Source organism: Diabrotica virgifera, chromosome 2 (genome assembly GCF_917563875.1).
Source record: "Diabrotica virgifera virgifera chromosome 2, PGI_DIABVI_V3a".
In the NCBI taxonomy this organism is placed as follows: domain Eukaryota; kingdom Metazoa; phylum Arthropoda; class Insecta; order Coleoptera; family Chrysomelidae; genus Diabrotica; species Diabrotica virgifera.
This window is the reverse complement of record NC_065444.1, coordinates 96,130,787-96,156,185: the sequence shown is the minus strand read 5'-3', so window position 1 is coordinate 96,156,185 and position 25,399 is coordinate 96,130,787. Positions and strand designations below refer to the sequence as shown.

The window sequence follows — 25,399 nt, the reverse complement described above, 5'->3', positions numbered from 1 at the left end:
TCCTTTCTTTTTTATGTATCTGGCTATCTTTGTTGTTATCTTGCCAGTATATGTGAGAGAGCAGAAGGTACTGGGTTCTTTCTGTGGTGGTGGATACACTATTTTCAGGGCTTTCTTATGGAGTTTTTGGTTTAAAATTTTGTTAACTGTTTGTTCGTTATAGCCGTTGTTTACTGCTATTTGTTTAATGATGTTTATTTAGTTCTATCTCGAAGTTATTTTTTGTCATGGGAATTTCTGTCAGTCTATGTATCATGCTATGGTAGGCTGCTAATTTCTGTTGTGTAGGATGTGATGATGAATTGTGTATAGTTGTGTCAGTATGGGTAGGTTTATGATATACGGAGAACGGATTTGATTAGATTTGATTATACTTATGAAGCCTATAACTTAAAAATTCGAATTTTCCCAGATATGAGGTATACACCGTTAGACGCGTCCTGAGTCCTTCTACAAACGCTCAGTTATTGGCGCAATTCGTAGGTTGAAATTTTTAGTAATTGTCGAAAAACCAAAATTTTCAAAGTTTAATTTTTCAGTTTTTTGGCTATGGTGAGCAGTGTGTATGTCTCAGCTTGATCGCTTACACGCCATTTGAAAGCCTAACTCAACCCTATTGATTTGGTGTATTTTCGGTTTTCCTGTCTTTCCTCGAACCTAAGATATATACGTCCAAAAAATATGCTATTTTGTATCTACCTAGTGCTCTAGCTGGCTTACGGGTAGTCAGAAGTCAAAAATTAGACCGGTTCTGAATCGGCCCTCACACCTTCTTGAAACACAGAAAAAAAATTCAGATCTGTGTAACTTTTCCACACACATACATACATACATACATACATACATATCCACAAACATTTTCCATTTTTTAAATAAAAATTGAGTCATATTTCTGAGCTCGATAACTTTTGAATGGTATAACCGATTTTCAAAATTAAACATGCGTTGGAAAGGTAATGATCTGTGCTATCAGAAGCCGCAAAGGTTGGGCTTAAATTTTTGAAATTTTTGTGAGTTTTGGGGACGAGAACGAAATACAGGCTTTAAATGGGAAGGGCCGTAAAATCCACACCCTTGGACCAAAATGGAGAGGTAACATATGGATGGACGAGTCTTCTCCTAAACTTTAAGATGGGATTTGGCCCAATTTTCAATTCAGTCAGGTTTAGAAAATCGAAAATTTCGTGTATATATAGTGTCGCTTGTAGGGGTGTTGTGCGCCACTGGTGAGAACTGTCGTTCTCTGTGGATTATGTTAATGTTTATATTAGTGAATACAAAATTGAATAGCCTTTTGATTGAGCTCTCACACGGCACCTATTCTCGTTTAAAAAAATCATCGATTACGTCATCACGCTCAGATGTATGACGTCACTAGTATGATATATATACCAAAAAATTAGAATTTAAAAATAAAAATCGACCTGTTTCGAGATTTATCTCCAGAGACGCCTATTCTCGAGAAAATGAATTTATGCCAACTTAAACGTCCTCACTGTATTTGTTTATAAGCCAAAAAATTGTTTATACCTTTAGAACAGTACTGAGGCCGGTTAAATAATCCGATTTTAATTCTGTAAAGTGTATTAGATAGGTAGAGAACCTCTTTATATGTAAAAAAATTAGCAAACTTCTAAATGGTCTACTTTTTCTTCAGAAAGTTTTTAAAAAATTTGAACTTTTTAAAAAAAAATTTAGATTGCAAAATTATTCTGCAAAATATATTAGGTGGACTTTAATGAAATTTGGTGAACGATTTAAGTATGTTGCTAGAATTTTCTAAGCGAACTAAGAAAGTTCTAAGTAAAACCAAAGTGGTTGAAAAACATTGAATAAAAACAGGCTGATTTTGCCCCCTTATTTGGTATTTATTGCTATTTTGCAGAAAGGGTAATAATTTAAGACATTTTTAACCAGTCGTTTATCATACAAAATTCATTTATCTTTATTTTATTTCCCTACGACTTTGTTCCAAAATGAATCGTTTTAAAGTTATAAGCAAAGAAAGTAGAAAAAAATCGATGTTTTTCGAAATTTTTAAATATTTTAATTTTTTTATTAATGTTTCGGGCATATTTGAGAAGGAGCATAAGTCAATTATTATTGTTGAAGTTGTCACCTAACGTTATCTGCAAAAATCCGAATGCCACCTCGCACATCCAAAAATAGCCGTTTTTTCACAGATCCGCCCTGGTCTACAAGTATTTATCGGATTACCTACGTATAAGTGCTATCTAAAAATGATACAAACCACTTGAAATCTAATGATATTATCTTGTTTTAGGAAAAAAAAACAAAGTCAGTAACAAATATGACCTCTGAAAAGAATCACCTATATCAAAATGTACGAGATATACTACAAAAAATTTCTCAGCAAGAGGGTTTTATAAAGCCACAAATAGAGTGTAGTGGGAAAATTGGCAAGGGTCAAGGTTTTATGGGAGACGTTTTTTATGTAAATATAACAGACGAAAACAGTAGCAGACACTTGAAGCTAGTTGTAAAGCAGTCTACGAGTTCGGAATATGTCAGAAAAAACTTTCCTGTGAAGGTGATTTGCTTTAATGAAAGTTACTTTTACAAACAAATCTGGCCTAAATTTGTCGAGCTCCAATTGAATCATTTACAAAGTATAATCTTCAATAACATAGCCAAGTGTTACGAGACTGACCTAGATGAAGGAAAGGAAAGCTTTGTATTAGAAAATCTGAATGCTATGGGTTACTTCGTTTTAAAAAAGGATCAATTTTTTGACAGAAATCAAGTAGAAAGTGTATTGAAAAAATACGGACAATTTCACGGACTCTCCTTTGCTTATAAATCAAAACATTTTGAGGAATTTCAAACATTATCAAAAGAACTAATACCATGCTGGAAAATGATGTCGGAGGCAGAGTTGTTTAAATTTGTTATGGAAAAAGGTTTGAAGGATTGCTTAACATACTTAGATTATAAAAAACAAAGAAACATCATTACAAAATTGGAAGGTATTTTAGAAAATGTTGTTCAGGTATTTCAAAACTCTACAACGTACCGTGGGAAATACGGAGTAATCGTGCAAGGAGACTGTTGGAGCAACAATGTTTTATTTAAATGCAAAGTAGGTACTATTCTTATCCTTTTGTTCTATTTTATGAATGCATCATATTTAAGAGTTTCAATCTTTTTACCCACTATTTTCTGTCACAGCCTAGAATTTTCAGTTTTTAAGATCATGTTTGTTTTTCCTATTTTGTCGAAACTATCGAAAAATCGTGTATTACTAATGTGTGTCCCACCTTGACTTTACAGTACAGGTTCTTATGACCAACAGTGATGCCAAATTTTATCAGAAACAGGTTTTAAGCAAATATACTTTTTTCTATAGGATAACTATAAATAACTTGGGAATTAATATTATTGAAAAAATACAAGATCCTTTGTAAAAGGTATATATAAAATACCCCAATAAGTAATTATTGATTAATACGTAATCCATCATCAGTGTTAAGCCAATAGTATGCATGCTATTGGCTTAACACTGATGATGGATTACCTATTAATTTGAAAACGTTTTGTTTTGTGATGTAACCCTTATTGGGGTTTTTTAAATATACCTTTTACAAAGGATCTTGTATTTTTTGTGATTTATGGCATACAGCCAGCTACAGGAATTTTATTTTCCTCGGGGATTTTTAATATTATTGACATTTTGTGGCTGTCAGGGGTTCTAAAACATTTTTTTTCAAAAAATACCTTTATGTGAATAAAATAAAAATAATTTTGTATACATTTATATAATACATAATGTATTTAAGCGCATAAATATTAAATATCCCATGGGGATGTTTCAGAGTAACTGTTCTCCATTAATAAATTCAATCGTTGTAACACAAAAATACCACAATAATAACTATAGTCGATATGAACTTCTTCTTCTTCTTCTTTTTGTATCGACATGACTCTGTCTGTTTTTTCAATGTGCCTCTAGTAAGTTGTCGTTCCATCGTTTTCGTGGTCTATGAACTTCAACGAATCAAATGAACTAACTACAAAATGAACTTCAACGAATCGAATGAACTAACTAAAAATGAACTAACTAAAATTAATTTCAAGTTTAGAATTTATACTAAATTTAATGAGGGTGTAAACACATTAAAATGACGTCGTTAAGAATAACGATAAACTGCAATTAGGATCCAAATTTTCCACATAAGCAATGAGTTACTCAATACAATGTTATCAGTAATAATTATTATTAGCTTATTTGATAGTCTTTGTTATAATTTAATTTAGGTGAACTGACCGTCAACAATAGTTTATTTATTCTCAACTGTAGAACAATATAAAACTTTAGTTAAACTTGACTGACAATCTATTTTATATTACTTCAGAACTGTCTATACATATACATACTGTCAATATATAAATAGGGGCTTTTCATTCAGTCATTTGTTTCGAGCTTCTGTCATGTGCCACATAATATTAATATATCTACGTCATACGTTATGGTAGGGAAGCCCAAGCGAGGATTTTTGCAGTTACTCGAGCGCGTCAGATTATCATATGGGGAGAAACCTGGTGCCCTACAGATGTACCTCTACCATATATTGGCTCGTAACACTTCGTTAAGGGGGGTCCGAAAAAAAAATCTATCCTTAAAAATACTCGAAATTGTCAGATTAAGATAAGGTAAGTTAAGTACATGCAAAAGAGTGTATATTTAAAAAATCTGACGATTTGAGCGGGGCGTAGGGAAATGGGCGAGTTAAAAAGTTTCACAAAAAAAAGTGAATAATTCGCGAAATAAACGTTAGATCGAAAAACTAAAAAATCCGTGTTCGATATTTTTGAAAAATCTATCGAATGGTACCAAACACGACCCCCCACGGAGGTGGGGTGGGGGGTTACTTTAAAATCTTAAATAGGAGCCCCAAATTTTTATTCCAGATTTGGATTCTTTACGTAAAAATAAACAACTTTTATTCAAAACATTTTTTCGAACTATGGATAGATGGCGGCGCTATAATCGGAAAAAACGATGGTTAGAAATGAAAAATTAAATTAAAAAATGGCAAGCGCTCACTAAAATGGAAAACTTTACCTAACTTTTTTTGGTTTTAGGACCTACTCTTCACAACTCAATAGGTCCCCAAAGCGCTCGAGTGACTGCACATTTAGCATACTTTGCTCCCCTACCATTTTTGGTATTTTACAATGATACAAACCAAAGACGTATGACGTAGATATATTAATATTATGTCACACATGACAGAAGCTCGAAACAAATGACAATCGATGAAAAGCCCTATTAACAACCATAGAACAACATCCACTTTTAATCTTGGATATTCTAACATTCTTAACCAAAAATATTACGCATATCGATTATAAAATTGCTGATTACTTTTCGAAAATGACTATCACTCACAAAACACAATGAAAAATATTGTTTTGCTACAATGCTATTGACTGTAACGAGTTGTTTTAATTTAACATTTTTAGCGCCCTACATTTTTAGGACCCTGGTAATGTTCGATTGAAAATTCTTTTAAAGAAAATCGGCATCGCCGCGCTAAAAACTCCCATAAGGATTGCATTGCCATAATATGTTCGTGTACTGTAAAGTCAAGGTGGGACAGACATTAGTGGTCTGATAAGAAACCTCTTTCGAGGTTTAGGGCGCTACGATCTCAAAAAAAAACGTTAGTTTTAGAAAGTATAACTTTTTTAGATATACAGAATATTGATTAGACCCGTAGTAACCAATGGTTGTGAAACCTGGGTAATGACAAAAAAAGGTGAAGCCCAACTCAGGACATTCCAGAAAAAGATACTGAGAAAAGTATATGGCCTGGTGCAAGAGGAAGACGGCACATGGAGAATTAGGAGAAACGACGAGGTTAATGAATTGAATGAAGGGTATGAAATTGTAAGATTGTGAAAAGTCAAAGATTGTCATGTCTGGGACATGTTCAAAGACAAGGAGATGTAAAAGCAGCAAAGAAAATGTTACAGTGGAAGCCGATAGGAAGACGAAGAAACTGAAGGCTCAGAACGAGATGGTTGGATGTAAGGCCACATGTAAGACGACCTGAAAATCTGAATGAAAGTATATGGCCAAACAGGCAAAGGCCCATCCAGGATTATGATGCCAAAAGAAGATGAAGAATGTTATTGGTCAAATTGAAGCAGGAACTCAGTAATAAACGGCCCCATATGCAGAAGAACTGAAAAATGGAATCAACTGATCATTATCAAATATTTAATTACTGTCACCAACTGTCAATGTCAACTTTGTTTCGGTTGCTGAAAACATAATTGATTACAATTACTATGAGATTTATTAATCAATAATGTTAATAACTATTAGGCTAATTAATAATTCATAATTAATTAATCAATCAATTATGTTAATTATCATAATGATAATTAACATAATTGATTACAATCAACTGATTGACGTACGAATGAGGGGTGTTGTTATTTGATGGTTGTTAAGGGGACTTAATTATAATCAACTTCTTGATTAGCGTTCGAACAACCGGCCCTTAGACAATTCACCGGCTTACGAAAGCGTTATAACAATAACAATAATTCATGAGTTAAGCTTCGAAATGCTTTCGCATCCCGCTTATCCTCCTGAGTTGACCCCCTCCGATTAATATGTATTCATAAATCTGAGGAGATGGCTCATAAATAAAAAAATTGAGTTGGAACGAAGAGATAATTATTATTGATGAAAAACAAGTAAAATTCTGTATAAAAGGTATATTTATTAAAATTCCCTAAAAAGGGCTATATCACAAACAGAACTAGTTTTCAATCTAATAACAGTTCATCATCAGTGCTGACATGCTAACCACCAAAATACAAAAATATTAAAGTAAAATCCCTTTAAACTTGATCAGTCATGGAAACATTGACTATAATTGTGAAATTAAACATGGATGCACAAAATATCACATGTATTATGCCAAACTCGAGTTGCCACGAACCATTCAACATGTGCCCAACTCAATTTGGGGTCAAATGGTACACTGAGCACAATACATGTGATATTTTGTGCATCCATGTTTAATTTCACAAATTTAGTCAATGTCTCCATGACAGAGCAAGTTTAAAGGGTTGTTAACCGAATTTTTTTGTATTTTGGTAGTTAGCATGTCAGCATCTTGTCAGCACTGAAGAGGATCTGTTATCAGATTGAAAACGTTCTGCATGTGCGATGTAGCCCTTTTTAGGGAATTTTAATAAATACAATGGAACCCCGAAAATCCGAACTAATTGGGGGGACAGCCTGTTCGGATTCCGAAAAGTTCGGATTATCCGAAAGTTAGCCTAACTAGTAATTTAAAGCTTTCATTGTCGTTGATTTTGAGTCACAAAACGTTCTCACAAGAGTGTGGACAATAAGTCTGGACTCAAGTTGACTACGAGAGAACCAAAGTAAGTTTATATTTAACCTGTATAAGCACTACATATTTTAAAGTACGTATTTATTTTTAAGAAATTTTAAATGTCCTAAAGTCCTATTAATCCTACATTGTTCAATTTTCTGGTTTTACTCTGTATAATAAACATGTTTTTAAGTTTTTGTCTTGAATTTTTTAATATTTTTTACTTTCCGTTGGTTCGGATTTGCCGAACATTCGGATCAGCGGGGTTCTACTGTATACCTTTTATACAGGATTTTACTTGTTTTTTGTAATATATGGTATACAGCCAACTACAGGAAAACTTTTTTCCTCGTGAATTATTGATGAAATAAATGCCTATTTAACAGATCTTCCAGAATCATATTATTCGAGCGACATAAAGAAGTTGGAAAATAGCTGGGATCGTTGTATTGAGGTAAACGGAGACCATATTGAATAAAATAAAAGAATTTTCTGGAAAAACCATTTTAAAGGAGGTTACTTACTTACCACCTAGTTTTACTGAAACGAATAAATAAAAAATTTGAGGACCTTATTCAGCTTCTTCGTTAATCTTGTACAGGTCCTACGTCTCATTTAATACATTTCTTATGTATTAATCTATTTAAGTATTTTTTGAAATGAATACTTCTTATCGGTCGGTATGGAATTTTGACGGGACTAAAATCGTATTTGGCGTCATTCAAAAATCGTGACGCGAGTGGTAAATCGTAATTTGCGGTATTCCGTAACATACTAAAGGGACCCACAAATTGCGTTATTGCTCGACAGTTTTGTTCTACAAGCAAGCCTGTTCCAACAAAAATGACAACACGAGTTGCACACACACTTCAGTTTTGTTTAGTAGTTTGTCTGAATATGAAATAAATTTTATTGTGTGCAGTAGCGGCGGCGTTTGCCATAAAATCAAACACAAAACGTAAACAAACAAAATGGGCAAAAAAGTGGAAAACATATATGTAAATTCTAATAAAAACGTTCTACTCATCTGGCAAAGATCAGTCAATTGAGGTGCTTATCGAACAAGTTCGACAGTTCGATTCCATCATTTTTGCACGCCAACAACAACGACAGTTTTCAACCCAAACATTTCCGTTTTTCGTCATTTTAGTTCGAACCAACTTGCTCGTTGAACAAAAATGTCGAGGAATAACGCAGTTTGTGGGCCCCTTTATCTATACCTATTTTAACTTAGTAAAATAAGTACAGTGAACAGATTCTAAAGGTACCGGTGGGGGGATGGCGTCTATGCCAATGTCTAGGTATTTGAAATAATAAAATGACAAATTTGATATTATTTGTTATTTCATTATTTCGAATACTTTCTGTCTCATACACCGACTATAATACTGCGCATAGATGCCATCCCCCACCGACACCTTTAGAATCTGTGCACTGTACACATCCCGAATTATCTATTATTTGACTAATTTCAGGGTGACTTCAAGTATAAATCCTAAATTTTATATTATTAACTGGGTTTGGGGTGGTTTCAACCCTATTGGGGTTGATTTGTTCAGTTTTTCGAAAAAAAAATAGAGCGGCGCATGTTTTTATACTAAAACTAAATATAGATACGGAATTTTCAATTCTTGACTAGCTTAGGGGTGGTTTTAACCCAGTAGGGGTTGATTTGTTCAGTTTTTTCGAAACACAGTGCGAAACATTTTTCGATGGTAAAATTAGATATAGATCAGAACTTTCTATTATTGACTGAGTTCGGTTTTAACCCTATTGGTGTTGATTAAATAAAATTAGATAAAATGATAAATGATATAAATTAAAATTAAATAAAATAAATCTAATGGGATCGAATTGTATTAAATCGAATCGGAACAGTTTGAATCTAATCAACTATAATCGAATTTATAAGAAGCATTCACTTCTGTCGGCACTCTGCAAGTGCCACGCTCTTATTTTTTTACTAATTTTAGGAAAACAGTAAATTAGAAGACCTGAAACTGATCGATTTCCAAATGTCTAATGTCAGCACAGTAGTGAATGATTTATCATACTGTCTTTATGCAGGTGGAACTAAAGAAATATTCGACGACTTAGATCGTTACCTGCGAATTTACCACGAAAGCCTGGTTGACACCTGTTCCAGATTTGATTGTAAGGATTTCATATCTTTTGAAAATTTGAAAACGGAGTGGAAGGAGTATAGCAAATTCGGTTTCATACTTGGTTTGTCTTTGATCCGTACCAAATTATCGGAGGATATGGATCAGGAAGAAATGGCTCAAATGAGTAAAACAGAAGAAGACCAAGAAAAAGTTCCAAATGAAAATAGTGAGAAAATTAAACAAAAATGTTTAGAATTGGTTTTACATATGTATGAAAACGGCTTCTTGTAATAAGTTGTCAATAAAAGTATTTTGTTCAATGCTCCATACTTTTTGTTTCCTTTTGCTATTCTTGCCTGTATCTTTCGTTCCTCATGCCCATTTTTATCTAATTTTACACCAAGGTAAGTAAATTTGCAAAAATTGAATTAAATCCCAAAGGTATATAATTTATTAAAATTCCCTTAAAGGGCTAGATCACAAATGCAGAACGTTTTCGATCATATTAGAGATCATAATCAGTGCTGAACCTAAAATGTAGCCATTTAAGGGAGTTTTAATAAATTACAGTGATGCCTCGACATACGAGGGTAATTGGTTCTTGCTCGTATGTCAAATTGCTCGTATGTCAAAGCAATGTTCCCCATTGAAATTAACTGAAATGCCATTAATCCGTTCCAGTCCCAAAAAATCACCTTAGTTGTTTTTGTTAAGTGTTTTTAAACAAGAAAAATGTTTTTACAAGAATAAACATTTATTTATACATAACAAAAAATACATATATATTCTGTAAAAACGTAAGAAAAAGTGAGGTGCTTACGGAAGCGCTTATTCGTCAGTGGTCTTCGCTTTTTTTGTCACACTTTGCGCATTTCATCTGCAGCTCGTTTAAAAAAAAACTGTCCAAAGAGATTGGTTTCTTCCTCCCTTTCAGAATATTGCGGAAATGTGTTAGGCATGTTTCGTTGAACAACTCCGATGCACGACCAGTTGTAACTTTTTCGGGGTGATTTTTATCCACGAATTCTGCAACTTTCCCCCACATTCCCAAGATCTCCTTTATATATCTTGTAGAGACAACCTCTTCTAACTCGGGCTCCTCTTCAAAACTATTTTTTCGTTGAACCACCGTATGCTGTTGCGAATGTAGTTCGTTTAACTCCTCGGTTGTCAGCTCCTGTGACTGATCCTCGACAAGTTCGTTCACATCTCTCTCATCCACTTCCAAACCCATGGATTTTCCAAGAGAAACAATCTCATCTACCACTGACACTTCGGGTTCAAATTCTTTGCAGACGTTTTCATCTAAAGTCTCAGGCCACAGCTTTGTCCTTGCAGAGGTTAAGGTCCTTGTTGTAACACCTAGCCAGGCCTGACCAATAATTCTTATTAATAACGGAATACAAATTTTTTGTTGGATTTAATTTACAATGTCTATTTAATTTGTCGGTCCAAGTAATAGTCATGTACAGACTCGTAAAATGATCTTTATGGCGGGGCCGTAAAGATCTATTACTAGTAAAACTACCTTTTATTTTATAATAAAAGTTACAAGTAAGTAGCCAAAAAGAGGCAAGAATTTTAATAAAAAGCTTTTCCTCGTATCTCAAATTTTGCTCTCATCTCAAAGCAAAACATCGTTCGCTCGGCGGCTCGTATCTCAAAACACTCGTATATTAGGACGCTCGTATATCGAGGTACCACTGTATATACCTTTTATAAAGGATTTTAATTTAATTTTTTGTGATATATGGTATACAGCCAGCTACAGGAAAACTTTTTTCCTTGTGGATTTGTAAATTTGAAACTCTTTTGAACATGCAGGTATTTTTCCTTCTATGTACTTCCAATGTGAAATTGTCTTCTTTTCCTTTATCTGTTGTATCTGTCAAAATTTACCTAGATCTTATTGGCCACAGCAATGTGTGGCTGAAAGAATTGTTTAAAAGTAATATTATTGAACTAGGAATATCAAATTCTGACTGTTTTTTGAGTGTTCTTGTGTCTTAATTTGTTTGTGTAATCTGTACCGTAGATGTGATTGTTGAAATTATTTTTTTAACTTTGTCCATGGTTGTGTGACCGTGTATTGTGTGTTGCATATGTATTGTGTCTCGACGATTTGTTTTTTGACTTCCTTTATTCAGCTATTGTTAGTATCAATTACCTGAAGCAACAAAACAGACAACTGCAGCTAACTATTGAAAAACAACAAGCTTCAATCAACGACTTAATACTAGAGGTTAAAAACCTAAGATTGGAGGTAAAACAAGACAGGGAAACTAGAGTATAGATGACACAGTTATTCAAAATTGCTCTCTGGAATGCTAATGGTGTATTGAACCATAAAAATGAATTGCAGGTATTTTTAGAGTCTCATAAAATAGATATAATGCTAATTTCAGAGTCCAACCTAACTTCTAACACTAGTTTCAAGATACATGGATATACCAGTTATAATACAGCGCACCCCGATGCTGTTAGACTAGCAAGAGCAGGAGCCATGGTCCTAATAAAGGATGGCATTAAACACCATTTGGCTAACAAAGTAGAAGAAATATACCTCCAAGCAGTCAGCTTAGTCATAGAGGATTGGATAGGGCCAATAGCGGTTTCAGCTGCCTACTGCCCTCCTAATTATCCACCTAACAAAGAAGCATTCACCAACCTCTTCAAAAGTCTTGGCAATATATTCCTAGCAGGGGGTGAGTACAATGCTAAACATACCAGCTGGGGATCTCGGCTTACAGCACCCGGTAGAGGCAGAATACTCCATCAAGTAAAACAGGAATTAAAATTAGACCATTTATCTACATATCGACCAACCTACTGGCCAACAGATCATCGAAAAATACCTGACTGCCTAGATTTCTTCATTACAAAAGGTTTTGCACAAGGATACCTAGACATACAGTCAAATTTTGATATTGCCTCTGATCATACACCAGTAATTGCTACAATTAACTCTTCGGTAGTATTAAAAGAAAAACCAATAACCTTATGCAATAACAGAACTAATTGGGATCTATTCCGGGATAAAATTGAAGAAAAGCTAAACCTAGCTAGATCCTTAAAGAATGCAAAAGAACGCGAAGATGCGGTGGAGTACTTCACAACACTGGTCCAAAGGGCTGCATGGGAATCAACTCCTACCACAACACCAAAGCAAAAACAAGAAAACTGCCCCTTAAATGTGAGAGAGATTATTAACGAAAAGAGAAGACTAAGAAACACCTGGCAAAGAACAAGGCACCCAGATGATAGACGAAAATACAATCGAGCTGCAAGGCAGCTAAAAGAAACACTTAGAAGACTTAAAAATAAATCATTCACAGAATATCTACAAAACTTATCACCCTCAGCCGATACTAACTATAGTCTCTGGAAAGCCACAAAACACCTAAAACAGCCACGAGATCAAATCCCACCAATTAGAAAATCTGATGGTGCCTGGGCCAAAACAGATGGAGAAAAGGTAGAAGTTTTCGGTAGATATTTGGAGGAAGTATTTCAACCGTTACCACCTGCAAACAGAATTAAAGACGACGAAATATATGCATTCCTTGAGGAAAACGAGCAACAAATGGAGCCTATTAAAAACTTCACAATACAAGAAACTTACGACGTTATAAAAAATCACTTAGACCCCAAGAAGGCACCTGGCTATGACCTGGTTACCGGCCAAATATTAAAAGAACTTTCTAGAAAAGCGGTCGTTATGTTGACGCAACTCTTCAACACAGTTCTAAGACTGAAGTACTTCCCTGCACAATGGAAGGTAGCAGAAATCATATTAATTCATAAACAGGGAAAACAGTCAAATGAACCTAGCTCCTATCGATCAATCAGTTTACTACCAGTCTTGTCAAAAATAATGGAAAAGTTACTGATGAAGAGACTGATGGAAACTGTCGCAGCAAAAAGCTTAATCCCAGACTATAAATTTGGGTTTCGTCAGAAACACTCGACAGTAGAACAAGTGCATCGTGTTGTTAACACAATCATCAAAGCATTCGAAGATAAAAGTTACTGTGAATCAGCTTTTTTAGATGTCAGCAAAGCCTTTGACAAGGTGTGGTATGAGGGACTCCTTTACAAATTAAAAACGCAGCTACCAACAACAATATATTTGATTCTAAAATCCTACTTATAAGAACGATACTTCAGAGTCAGATATGAAAATGAAGTAACTAAACTACGCATCATCAAATCAGGGGTCCCACAAGGAAGTGTCTTAGGTCCAGTCTTATACCTACTCTTCACGGCTGATCTGCCATGTACTGATGACACAGTCCTTTGCTGATGACACAGCTATATTAGCAGTAAACAGAAATCCTGAAGTAGCAGCGACAACACTACAAACCAGTCTCAACAATATAGCAACGTGGGCAAGAAAATGGCGAATTACAATAAATGAAAGTAAATCTGCACACATAACATTCACAAAATGCCATGGTGAAACGCCAAGCATCACATTCAACAATGAACGAATACCTAAAACAGACAGCGTAAAATATTTGGGGATACACCCGGACAAACATCTAACATGGCGTACCCACATATGGAAAAAAGAAAGCAGCTGGATACTAAATGGAAAAAGCTATACTGGCTCCTTGGCAGAAAATCACAATTATCATTGCGGAACAAATTACTAGCTTACAATACAGTTCTCAAACCAGTATGGACCTATGCAATCCAGTTATGGGGAACAGCATCTAAATCGAACATTGCTATCATCGAGAGATTCCAGTCAAAAGCCCTGCGCAGTATAGTAGATGCTCCTTGGTTCGTAACAAACCGAGACATTTATAATGATCTAGAGATGCCAACGGTTACTGCAGTGAGTAAACAGCTTAGCACAAACTACCAAGACGCTTAGAGCAACATCCAAACACACTGGCAATTAATCTGTTTGACAACAGTGAAGAAACCCGAAGGCTGAAAATAAGAACACCCTTGGATCTACCATTCTAACAGCAATAATTGTACATATGAAATTAATTTTAAATTGTGATAGTTTTATTTTATTTTTTAATATCGATGTAATAATGTAAAGTTACAAATTTTTATTGTTTTTAACATAAATGTAAGAATGTAAAAGTGCATACAGAGAGTGGATCATTGGACAAACTCTCTCTCTCACGACATTGTACCAATCAACATATAATATGCTTATTGTTATTATATGATGTAACAGATTGCAAAATAAACATTAAACAAAAAAAGAAAAAAATTGTTAGTATGTGCCTGTTATTCACTTCTTTTAGCATTGGCAACCAAAGCCTGCTGCATTTGTTTGCTACCATTTTTCATCGTTAAGTAGAATGAGGGCTGCTTCTTTGACTTTTCTCTTCTTTATTTCTGTTTCTTTTATGATTATTGATGCATATTTCTATTGTCCTCGCTCGTTGTCCAAGGTATGTTTGCATATCGGGGATTTCTCGAAGTCTTCGTTCTTGATCTATGTTTCTTGCTCGTTTATCCTGACACTTAGTGGTCTTGCAGTTTCTCCCACGTAGAAATTGTTACATACACAGGGTATTTTGTAGATGCAGTTTTTGGATCTTTCTTGTGTGTTGTTGGGTTTGGTTTTGGACAGGATAGATCCCAGAGTGTTGGTTGTTTTGAATGTTGTTATGATATTGTACTTATTTCTTATTCTTTTCAATTTTTCTGATAAACCCTTTACATATAGTATTGTTGTGATCTTTGCTTCTTGTGAATGTCTCTGGAGTGTTTTGCTGTTTCTTTTCTGCAATCGTGTGGAATTTCTTGTTTATAAATAACAACGGGTAGTAATTTTTAGTCAAAACCTGTGTTAGTAGGTTTTTTTCTTCCTGGAATGCATTTTTATTGGAGCATGTGCTTCGGGCTCTATCATACATAGGGATTTGATCATTTCTTTCTTGATATTTACGTTGTGGTTGGAGAAATAATTTAAATAAATCTGTTTTATTGACTATGATAAAGCTTTCGATAAACTACGACATGGACAATTAATGAATTTCGTGAAATTAAAGAAGATAGACGACAATGACCTCAGAATCATATCTAATTTATACTATAAGCAGCGAGCAAAAGTACGTGTTAACGAACAGCTGTCAGATGAAATTGACAATAGACGCGGGGTGAGACATGGATGCGTATTGTCGCCAGTTCTCTTTAATGCCTACTCGGAAGAGATCCTAAAAATCCCTCTTGAAGGTGAAACAGCTGGAATAAAGGTGAACGGAGTTCCCATTAGCATTAGGTATGCGAATGACACTGTCATCTCAGCCGAAAATATTGAAGATCTTCAGAGACTGGTGAACAGAATAGAGATATATAGCCAAGAATACAGTCTAACAATGAACATCAAGAAGAAAAAAATTATGAGATCATCTAAAACTCAAAGAAATAACGAGAATTAAGTCTAAGCCAAGAATACAGTCTAACAATGAACATCAAGAAGAAAAAAATTATGAGAATATCTAAAACTGAAAGTCATAACGAGAATCCAGTCTAAGCCAAGAATACAGTCTAACAATGAACATCAAGAAGAAAAAATTGATGAGAATATCTAAAACTTAAAGACATAACCAGAATCTGCTCATAAACGGAACCAATGTCGAACGAGTAGACCAATATGCATATCTTGGAACAATGCTCAACTCCACAAATGATTACTTCCAGGAGATTAAAATTAGAATAGAAAAGGTTAGAGCGAATTTTAATAAAATGAGAAAAGCGCTCTACACAAGATATCGTCGCTGATTTGCAAAAAGGGGCCAAGTAACATTTTTATATTTTTACTGAGTGGAACTTAGCTCCTTTTTACACAATCAGTTTACAAAAAACGTTACTTGGCACCAAAAATTATGAGACTATCTCAACATCAATAAGTAATATACTTGACCACTTTTTACAGAATAGGTAGAATCTTCGTACCTACCTATCTCTTTTGAATAAAATGTCACTTGGCATCTTTTTGCAAATCAGCGACGATATCTAAAGTTAGAACTAAGAGTAAGGTTGGCTAGGTGCTATCTTTTCTCGACCTTGTTTTACAGAGTGGAAGCTTGGACCTTGAATGCGACATCAATTAAAAACTGGAATCATTCGAGTTGTGGGTGTGTGTGAAGAATTCTAAAAATATCATGGACAGAACACGTCACAAACAAAGAGGTTCTGAGAAAGGTGAATAAAGAAATGGAAGTCTTAGATACAATCAAAACCAGAAAATTGGAATACATCCGACATATTACACGTGGAGAGAGATACAACTTGCTCCAACTCATTATGCAGGGAAAGATTCAAGGAAAAAAGAAGCATAGGGAGACGCAGAATATCGTGGCTGCGCAACCTGAGAGAATGGTACGGATGTACAACAAATAAACTTTTCAGCGCAGCCGTCTCCAAAGTCCGAATAACCATAATGATTGCCGACCTCCGTTGGGAGATGGCACTTGAAGAAGAAGAAGAAAAAGAAGAAGTTGGTGTGGGTTGGTTTTCTGTAGACTTTGGTTGCATATATTGTTTCTTCTTTTGTAATTAGCAGAACCAGAAAAGAAAGTGAATTATTGTTTTCTTGTTTTATGGTGAGTTTAATGGATTCGTCTATATCAGAGGTTCCCAACCAGTGTCCCGCGGCACACTGGTGTGCCTTGAAGTCCCTGTAGGTGTGCCGCGAAATTTTACTGTCTTTTTTACTAGTATTTTCTTTTTTAATTCGCCGTGATAATAACTTTTACCGACTATTTTTCATTGAATAAATCTTCTGTTCCGCGTTTGTCTGCTGTTTCAATAGTTCAACACTCGACCAACAGAATGCGGTAATAGCAGTATCGTATGCAGATGTGCGTTAGTTAAACATATTACCGCTTGTTTTGTTAATTTTACTAGTTTCCATAATGAATATAGCATTAACTCAATGAATTATGTTTTAAATTATATTTTTAAAGAAAGTAACATAATAAAATCACATAACAATACATTATGATTATACTCATTATAGAAATTATTTACCAAGTGTGCCGTGGCTGAATGAGTTTTTAAGTTAGTGTGTCTCAAGCTAAAAAAGGTTGGGAACCGCTGGTCTATATTGTTGATGCCCATCAGAAATTTGTTCAACGCCTCTGGTCCGTGGGGCCAAATGGAGAACACATCATCTACATATCTCCACCATACTCTAGGTTGTTTGTCTTGTTTGTGTACTTGTTGTGTTCAAAATTATCCATGAATATATTAGCTACCAATGGAGACAAGGAATAGCGCATAGCTAATTCAAAATTTTGTTTATAGAAGTTATTGTCTAGTTGAAAATAAGTATTATCTGTGCAGTATTATTCTCTCTACGATGGCTGATACATTCAGTTTGGTTTTTGTTTTCAATGTATCATCCCTTTCTAGTTTGCCTCTTAGTATTTTTAAAGATATTTCCAGTGGTATATTGGTGAAAAGGCTCGTAATGTCAAAACTGAATAGCATATATAAAATTATAATATATTTTCTAAATAGTGGTAGTTTTTGATAAAAGAGGTAGTGTTATGTGCTAGAAGAATTATGTCTAGAAGGAACTTTGACAGTATGTTGCAAGGAGAATCCATGCTACTGCAAATTGGTCCGAGGGGTACATTGTGAATATAATGAAACGGACCGAATATATCGAAAAATCTTTTATAGAAAAGACACTTTATAAATGTATAGGTACTTACTCATCGCCATCCTCCTGTATTGCCTGACACAAATTTTGGATAAACCACGTTCCCGTTTGCTTGTTCCGTATGGCTGCATATCCGGGAAAGGTGGCCCAAAATGTTAACATGTCACGATATGTCGTACCTCCGCCATCGGTTGTTAGGGACTTGGAATCATCATCATCTTTGGAGTCAACTAGAAGAAAGTATTGGATGAATAAGTGATGAATATATTGATTTTTATGATATAGTTCTTCCACTCCTTTTCCCATGCGTCACGATTCATTTCCAAACAAGTTAAATCAAAAAATAAAGTGAAACGTACGTCGTCGATGTGTAGTATTGATACATACTGTCAAAGGGGAATGGGACGTTTCGCCGTGGACGTTGCCGCGAGCTAATTTTGAGAGAATAATTGAGAAACTCAATGTTTCTTCCTAAAAAATGGCGTCCCGTTAGAAGTTCCAACATTTTTTTTCAACCCTTACTTTTCTGCATAAAATACTTATAATTTTTCCACGCTTAATATTATAGTTTGGCTTCGCAGTAGTACCTGATTCTTATTTCTGTTATGTATAATATTATCTTATTGGGACCGTGCAAGTTCGGAAAAGCGACACCTAGTTTCTACGCTCTCCAACTTCATTCGCACTTTTAATTATATTGGCCAATCATATGGTGCTGGTTGTTGGATTAATTGTCAAGGCCATAGTCCAAAAAAAATAATAAGAAGAAAAAATAAGATTCAGGTTATGTTATTAAAACGTAAACAATTGTATGTAGTAAATAAAATTAGTTATTAAAATGCAGTACTGCAAACAAAATACAATTAATTAAATTTACCTATATATAATAATTGCATATCATATCAATATTGTGAGGCAATATATAATTTTCCTTCTTCAATGACAGTAGGTATAAAATATACGTCAATTTGACAATTTCAATTGACAATATGAATTATTTAAGAAAGTTGCAATATTTATCCGCTATTCGCGCACGATCGTTTCTCGTATTCCCTCCAAGTACTTGCACACCGCGAAGATTATAAGATGTTTGTTACACAGTTTATAAAAATATTAACCTTTGAATAAAATAATTCTCCAAATTTAAGTACTAATCAAGTACTAATCTGGTGGTTACTTTCGACTGTGGCATTTCATTATTCTAATACTATTAAAAACAAAATACCATGTACCTACTTGAATAACGGTAAATGACCAACAGCGGATGATGTAAACTTTTAGGATGTAGAAAACTTTAGATTTAAATAGCTTCTAAGTAAACTAGTAAAATGAAGTTTATTATTGTTGTATGTTGACGAAGTACTTTTTGTTAAGTGTGAAGGGAAGTTTAAATAGAGGGAAATAAAATTAAGTATAACTTTGTGGTTATGTTCGAAAATTATTAGAAGTGAAAATTCCATATCAATCCGTATATGTATTAATTATAACTACCAAACCTTCCTGTATGTGTGAGCATTACATAGGTAGTCGTTTCTTCAATTAGCAAGTAAGGTTCTCGAGCAGAAAGGGACCCGCGGCGAAACGGGCTCGCGGCGAAACGTCCTAGACCCCTGTTAAAGTGTCAGGGGTAATAATTAGGATATGACTATTATCCCGTGAATCACGTGAACGTATTTTATAAAGTTAATTTATTGAAGTAGGTATCTTTTTTCACTATTGAGGAGATTAATGGCCTAACAGCTTTAGGCCAGGAACCGAAGCTTTTCACCTCGCAATTTTTACAGAATGGATCTATTTGCTTGAAAATTGGAGAATAAGTACTGGATAGTCCAAGGATCAAAATATATATGATTCCGAAAGGCGCTTTTACCATGGGGGTGGTTACCACCCCGTCTTGGGGGTGGAAATTTTTTATTATATTTTGACCACAAAAGTTGATAAAAACGTTCATTCTAAGCAAAAATGCCCTATACATTTTTTTGATAAAATTAATAGTTTTCGATTTATTCGCTATCGAAAGGGTTAGTTTTGTATAGAAAAAATCAATGTTTTTCGATATACTTACTCATTAAATGACCTACAATTTGATATTTAAGCATTTTTTTGTATCTCTGATGCTAATCTTTCTATTCTGAAGAAAATGGCCTTTTTTACCAAACTACAAAAATTCGATATTCGCTTTTAACTTCAGTTTTTTAAAAACTAATCATTCTAAGCCAGCCAAACTTCTAGAATCTATTAATAATAGATAAATAAATAAGAATAAATATGGCCAATGACTAAAAACACCGCTAGCTTACATTATTATGCTTTCAATTGCATTTCTCATTTTTTTTTTTTTTTCAAAAAAATATATTGATTTTTTAACCATAACTTTTTTATTTTTTATCTTAAAAAGTTTGGTAAAAAATATTTTTGTAGGTTTTTACAAGATCTATAAGTCAATATTAGTATTAAATCTTTTTAAAATCCTCGGTCGCAAAAAGAGGTGACTTTGAAAGGGTTGGTAAAGGTGGTTTTTGCATGTTATTACAAGTTTTAATTATCAATAGCTCACTCATTTTTTGCTGCAGAAAAAATTTTTGCAAACCAGATTCTTAAATAAGCTACAATTTAATATTAAACATTTTTTCGTATCTCTAATGCTAATCTTGCTATTCTGAAGAAAAGGCCATTTTTTTCCAAACTACAAAAATTCGTTATTCATTTAAACTCCATTTTTTTTTAACTAATCATTCCATGCCGGTCAAGCTTCTAGAACCTATTAATAATACATAAATAAAAAGACTAAATAAGATCAATGACTAATTTTAATTAGGGTGGTGATTAGGGGGTTGCTTGCGATCACTTTTTCGCTGAAAAAAAAATAGGGACTGACATTCTTTTCATTATAAGTAACTTAATTATTGAGCTAGAGACTTTTTTTATTCCTGGAGATAGATATTTTTAAGTACTTTAAATTAGTTTGAACAAGTTGTCTTCGAAAAATGCACAGCTTTCTCGTCTTTTGACTTTGAAACTACAATATTTAGCATTTGACGAAAAAGAGCCAACATATAATATAGTATAGCTCGATTACTATTGGCCTTAAAGAAAATTAAAAAAAAAACGGTTTTGTTTATTTTTTAAAAGGTACATTTTTGTTAAGTAAAGTTGTTTTGATAAAACGAAAACTTTTGTAGTTATTAGCAGAAAACTTATTAAAAACATTGATTTTTTCGATATAAAACTAATACTTTCGATAGCGAATAAATCGAAAACTACCAATTTTATCAAAAAAATGTATGGAACGCTTTTTGCTTAGAATGAACGTTTTTACCAACTTTTGTCATTAAAATATAAGAAAAAATTTGCACCCCCGAGATGGGGTGGCAACCAACCCCATTGTAAAAGCGCCTTTTGACATGATATAGATTTTGATCCATTCTGTAAAAATTGCGAGGTTTTTTCCTATTTTAAGCTTCATTACTTGGACTACTTAGCCACCATACAGACTATTACGAATTAAAGATAAATATAGAACGAATCAATTAAAAAAGTCACAACAAAGATAATATTGTTACGACGATTTAATATTACCTATGGTTGAGAAACACAAAACTATCGATTGAATTACATAAAAAACAATTAATATTTTTTCTACGGCCGTGCTAAAAGAGCCACTTACACGCACGCATTTCGTTTCCGAAAGTTACACTTTCCCGCACGGCGTGCGTTGAAGTAAATTTTCCAGCACGGCGTGCGGGAAAGTAAAATACCTTGTAATACGACATTACAATATATTATAACAGATGCAATAAACTAATATTTAGATATTATTTACTAATTTATTTCAAATTTATCTTATTATGTTCATGTTTTAATGAAATTAGCGCGATAATTCGATGAAATAAAATTGTTTTGACATGATATTTAAAAGTCAGATCAGTAGACAATTACAATGGTTTTGAATCGTCGTCATGGAAACCAATATCGTCGTCGTGGTAACCCATTATATTGAAAGTTTGGTTTTGACAACCTTGTCAAAGAATTAATTTGTGTATTTTCACTTCTAAATAAAAATTGATATAACTCTATTTTTTGTGGTTTTTTCCAAACATACGGCCCTAGAAAAAATATTGTTCCTAACTCATGCGGAAAGTGTCTTCCCCGCACTCGACTGCTTGCCCGAACTCCGCTACCGCGTCGTTCGGGTCAACGGCAGTCTCGTGCGTGAAAGTATCACTTTCCGCACTAGTTAGGAAAATAACTATTTAATATATCAAACCTATGGGGAAACAGTGATACAAATGCAAATTTTTTACAAATTGAGTTATCAACACTACGATAATAATAATACTCGTCTTTGTCTGGGGGACCCAAAAGTCAGATTTGCAACTTTTCATTTATTTAACTGAAATATTATATTTATTTTTCATAAATATGAAGTCCAATAAACTTTACTGATAAATAAATAAACCTTTATTGACTTATAAAACCAAATAAACAATAAATGCAAATAAACCAAACACGACAAAATGTGCTAATGTCACTGTCACTTAAAATCATAAACGTCAAAATTCAAAGTAAACAAGATATCAGGGATATGCCATGCTGTTTATATCCTTGTTTAAGGGGATGGGATGGTTACGTATTTTCGGCTGCAATTCTATTCAAATAGAGATTAATTTTTTTCGAATCCTGAGAAAACTAATAAGTATTTTTGAAAAAGATTACATTCTTACCGAGGGCCGAAAGTCCCTGAAAACTTCTATAATGTTTATTTTAATAAATTACAGGGGTGAAAAACTAAGGGAAAATGTAGTGTAATTTTTAATTTCAAATATTTCATTCAAAAGAAACTTTTTATTTATTCTAAGGGACTTTCGGCCCTCGATAATAATTTAGTTCTCATTCAGCGTTTAAATTAAAAAAAAAAAAAAATTATTAGTTTTTTCAGGGTTTGAAAAAAAAAGTCCGTGGTGATATTTTCCAAATCGAACATTCGCTATCTTATATGGAACATATTCTTATATCGAAAATATCGAACATATTTTCCAAATCGAATCAAATAGAATATGATGACAAGACACTGGCAGTTTTAAATATTTGACATGACATCGGGAATATTTTGAGTTGTTTTAAATACTATTGATAGTGTATTTGATAAATAATTGATTTAAGACGTGAACTTAATAAAAAGTTATTTATTGTGTATTATTTATGGAAGATCCAAGCAAAGAATACAATATATTCTGTGATACAAGTATTTTTTGTTAAAGATTTTCAAAATTGTAAGGGTTCCATAGTAACAATATATTATTAAAAAATCACTTTAACACTTTTCCTCTTTTCTCGATTGAGTATTAGTTTTTGTTGTACATATAAATTATTACAATCACTGAATACATAGTTAGTGAAAAAATGATCACATTTATTAACTGAATTAATAATTTGCAATTATACAAATTTAACAGTTATCCAAGAACATTCAAAAGCCATCTCTTTAAAGTTAATGATGACATTGCCAAGTAGAATGACATTCTAGTAATGTTTACATATCCATATCAGTGTGAATTTTACTAAACGTACTAAACATAATTTGCCGTGTAAAAAGAGAAAAAGTAGGGATGGCCGTAAAATATTTGCGAATTATGTACCGATGGCTTTAACTTATTGTGGTTCCTATGAACAAGCAATTTAACTTTGCGATACTAGTTTCTGTGCGTAAAAAAGATACTTAGTATAAATAGTATATTGTGCAACAAGTGCAGAAAGGTACTAATTTCTCACGAGTTTGAAAAGTTGCGGTACGAGCACAAGCGAGTGCCGCAATTCAAAAGAGTGAGAAATTACCTTTCTGTACGTGTTACACACTATACTTTTTCTACAACCACAGTTTTTGCTAAAAATAAAAATCACAATTTCCAAACGAAGATTTATTATAATAATAAATTATAAATTTTAAACTGTATTTGATTAATACTAATCAATTTAAATTCCTTATACCCAAACAAATTACACAGAAATCAGTTAAAAAATTAATGCACTGACTTAATTTGTTTGAATTTAAACTATTTTAAATAATGATTACAAAATAATGTCACATTTGACGTTATATTTATGCAGTCACGGATTTACACAAGAATCTACAGGTCGAGCAAGTCTCGTAAATTTCACGATTGCGAGCCACGCTTCACGCAACCGTGTTTGCGTACTTGTGTTTCGAGTTGCGTGGTCGTGCAGAGTTATATTTACCAATTCGCGCAATCGTACTTGAGACGCTGTGTCAGGTGAGGTGTTTGAAAATTTGTGTAACTTGATTGCTTGATTCTGTGGTGTGAAGGTGGTTAAACTTTTGTTTTATTTTTTTTTGTTTTGTTTGTTTTTGTTGTTGCGAATATATCGCAGAAAGTTTTTAGATGAAGTAATTGTATGATGAAGATAACACAGAAAATACAAGAGGGCAGCATACTTTGCAAAACAAATGTTACAATTTGAAATCAACAATTTGTTAAGTTGTTGTCTTGCAGAGGAATATTTATAATCAATGCTTGCAGGTAAAAAAAGTGACTTTTTAAAAAATTATATCTTGGAAACTAAAAATTATTTTTATTTATAATTGAAACATGTAAAAGTATAGTACTCTCAAAAAAATTTCAGCCAAAAATATTCATTTTTGTAGAGTTGACTGCAATTTTTCGACAACAGCCCTTTTTTGCCGTGAGCAGCATAACAAGTCCAGTCTCATCTGAAATCAAAGTTTCTTGTAGTTTATACCTCTGGCTAGTGAATCAACAAAGGATTTTTTATTAGATGAGGTCATTTTTGTTTTATAAAAAAAACTACTTTAAAAATGAGAAAAATTGGGGTCAAAAATGTGTTTAAACTTATGTAAAATCTTCAAATTTCATTTTTTTTTAATTCCTTCGTTCATATTCTAGCCAGAGGTATAAACTACAAGAAACTTTTTGATTTCAGATGAGACTGGACTTAGTTATGCTGCCAACGCAAAAAAACTTAAACTCTACAAAAATGAATATTTTTGGCTGAAACTTTTTTTGAGACTACCTTAAGTACTATACTTTTACATGTTCCAATTATAAATAAAAATAAATTTTAGTTTTCGAGATATAATTTTTTTAAAAAGTCACTTTTTTTACCCACAAGACCCCTTAAAAAAATGTTTGGAAGAATATGTTTGATGGCCAAGATGCATACATATATTTAGAAGGAAAGTTCCTGATTTCTGTAGTATAATACATAATACCGAAGAGGAAGTAGCCCTAAGCGCC

General features: G+C 33.3%; 2 protein-coding genes across 3 annotated transcripts in view; one reads left to right on the top strand and one right to left on the bottom strand.

Annotated features, from left to right (window-relative positions):
* LOC114326388 (uncharacterized) overlaps nucleotides 1-9,813 on the top strand; it is a 35,046-nt gene extending 25,233 nt beyond the window's left edge. Inside the window, exons 2-3 of the mRNA XM_028274748.2 lie at nucleotides 2,285-3,100; nucleotides 9,353-9,813. Coding sequence (XP_028130549.1) covers nucleotides 2,312-3,100; nucleotides 9,353-9,775 — 1,212 coding nt within the window. The 5' untranslated portion in view covers nucleotides 2,285-2,311 and the 3' untranslated portion in view covers nucleotides 9,776-9,813. The remainder of the gene's footprint in view (nucleotides 1-2,284; nucleotides 3,101-9,352) is intronic.
* LOC114326387 (caspase-8) overlaps nucleotides 1-25,399 on the bottom strand; it is a 94,174-nt gene that overhangs the window by 21,691 nt on the left and 47,084 nt on the right. For both annotated transcript variants that reach the window (XM_050642732.1, XM_028274747.2), the window contains exon 8: nucleotides 18,178-18,355. In XM_050642732.1, coding sequence (XP_050498689.1) covers nucleotides 18,178-18,355 — 178 coding nt within the window. The remainder of the gene's footprint in view (nucleotides 1-18,177; nucleotides 18,356-25,399) is intronic.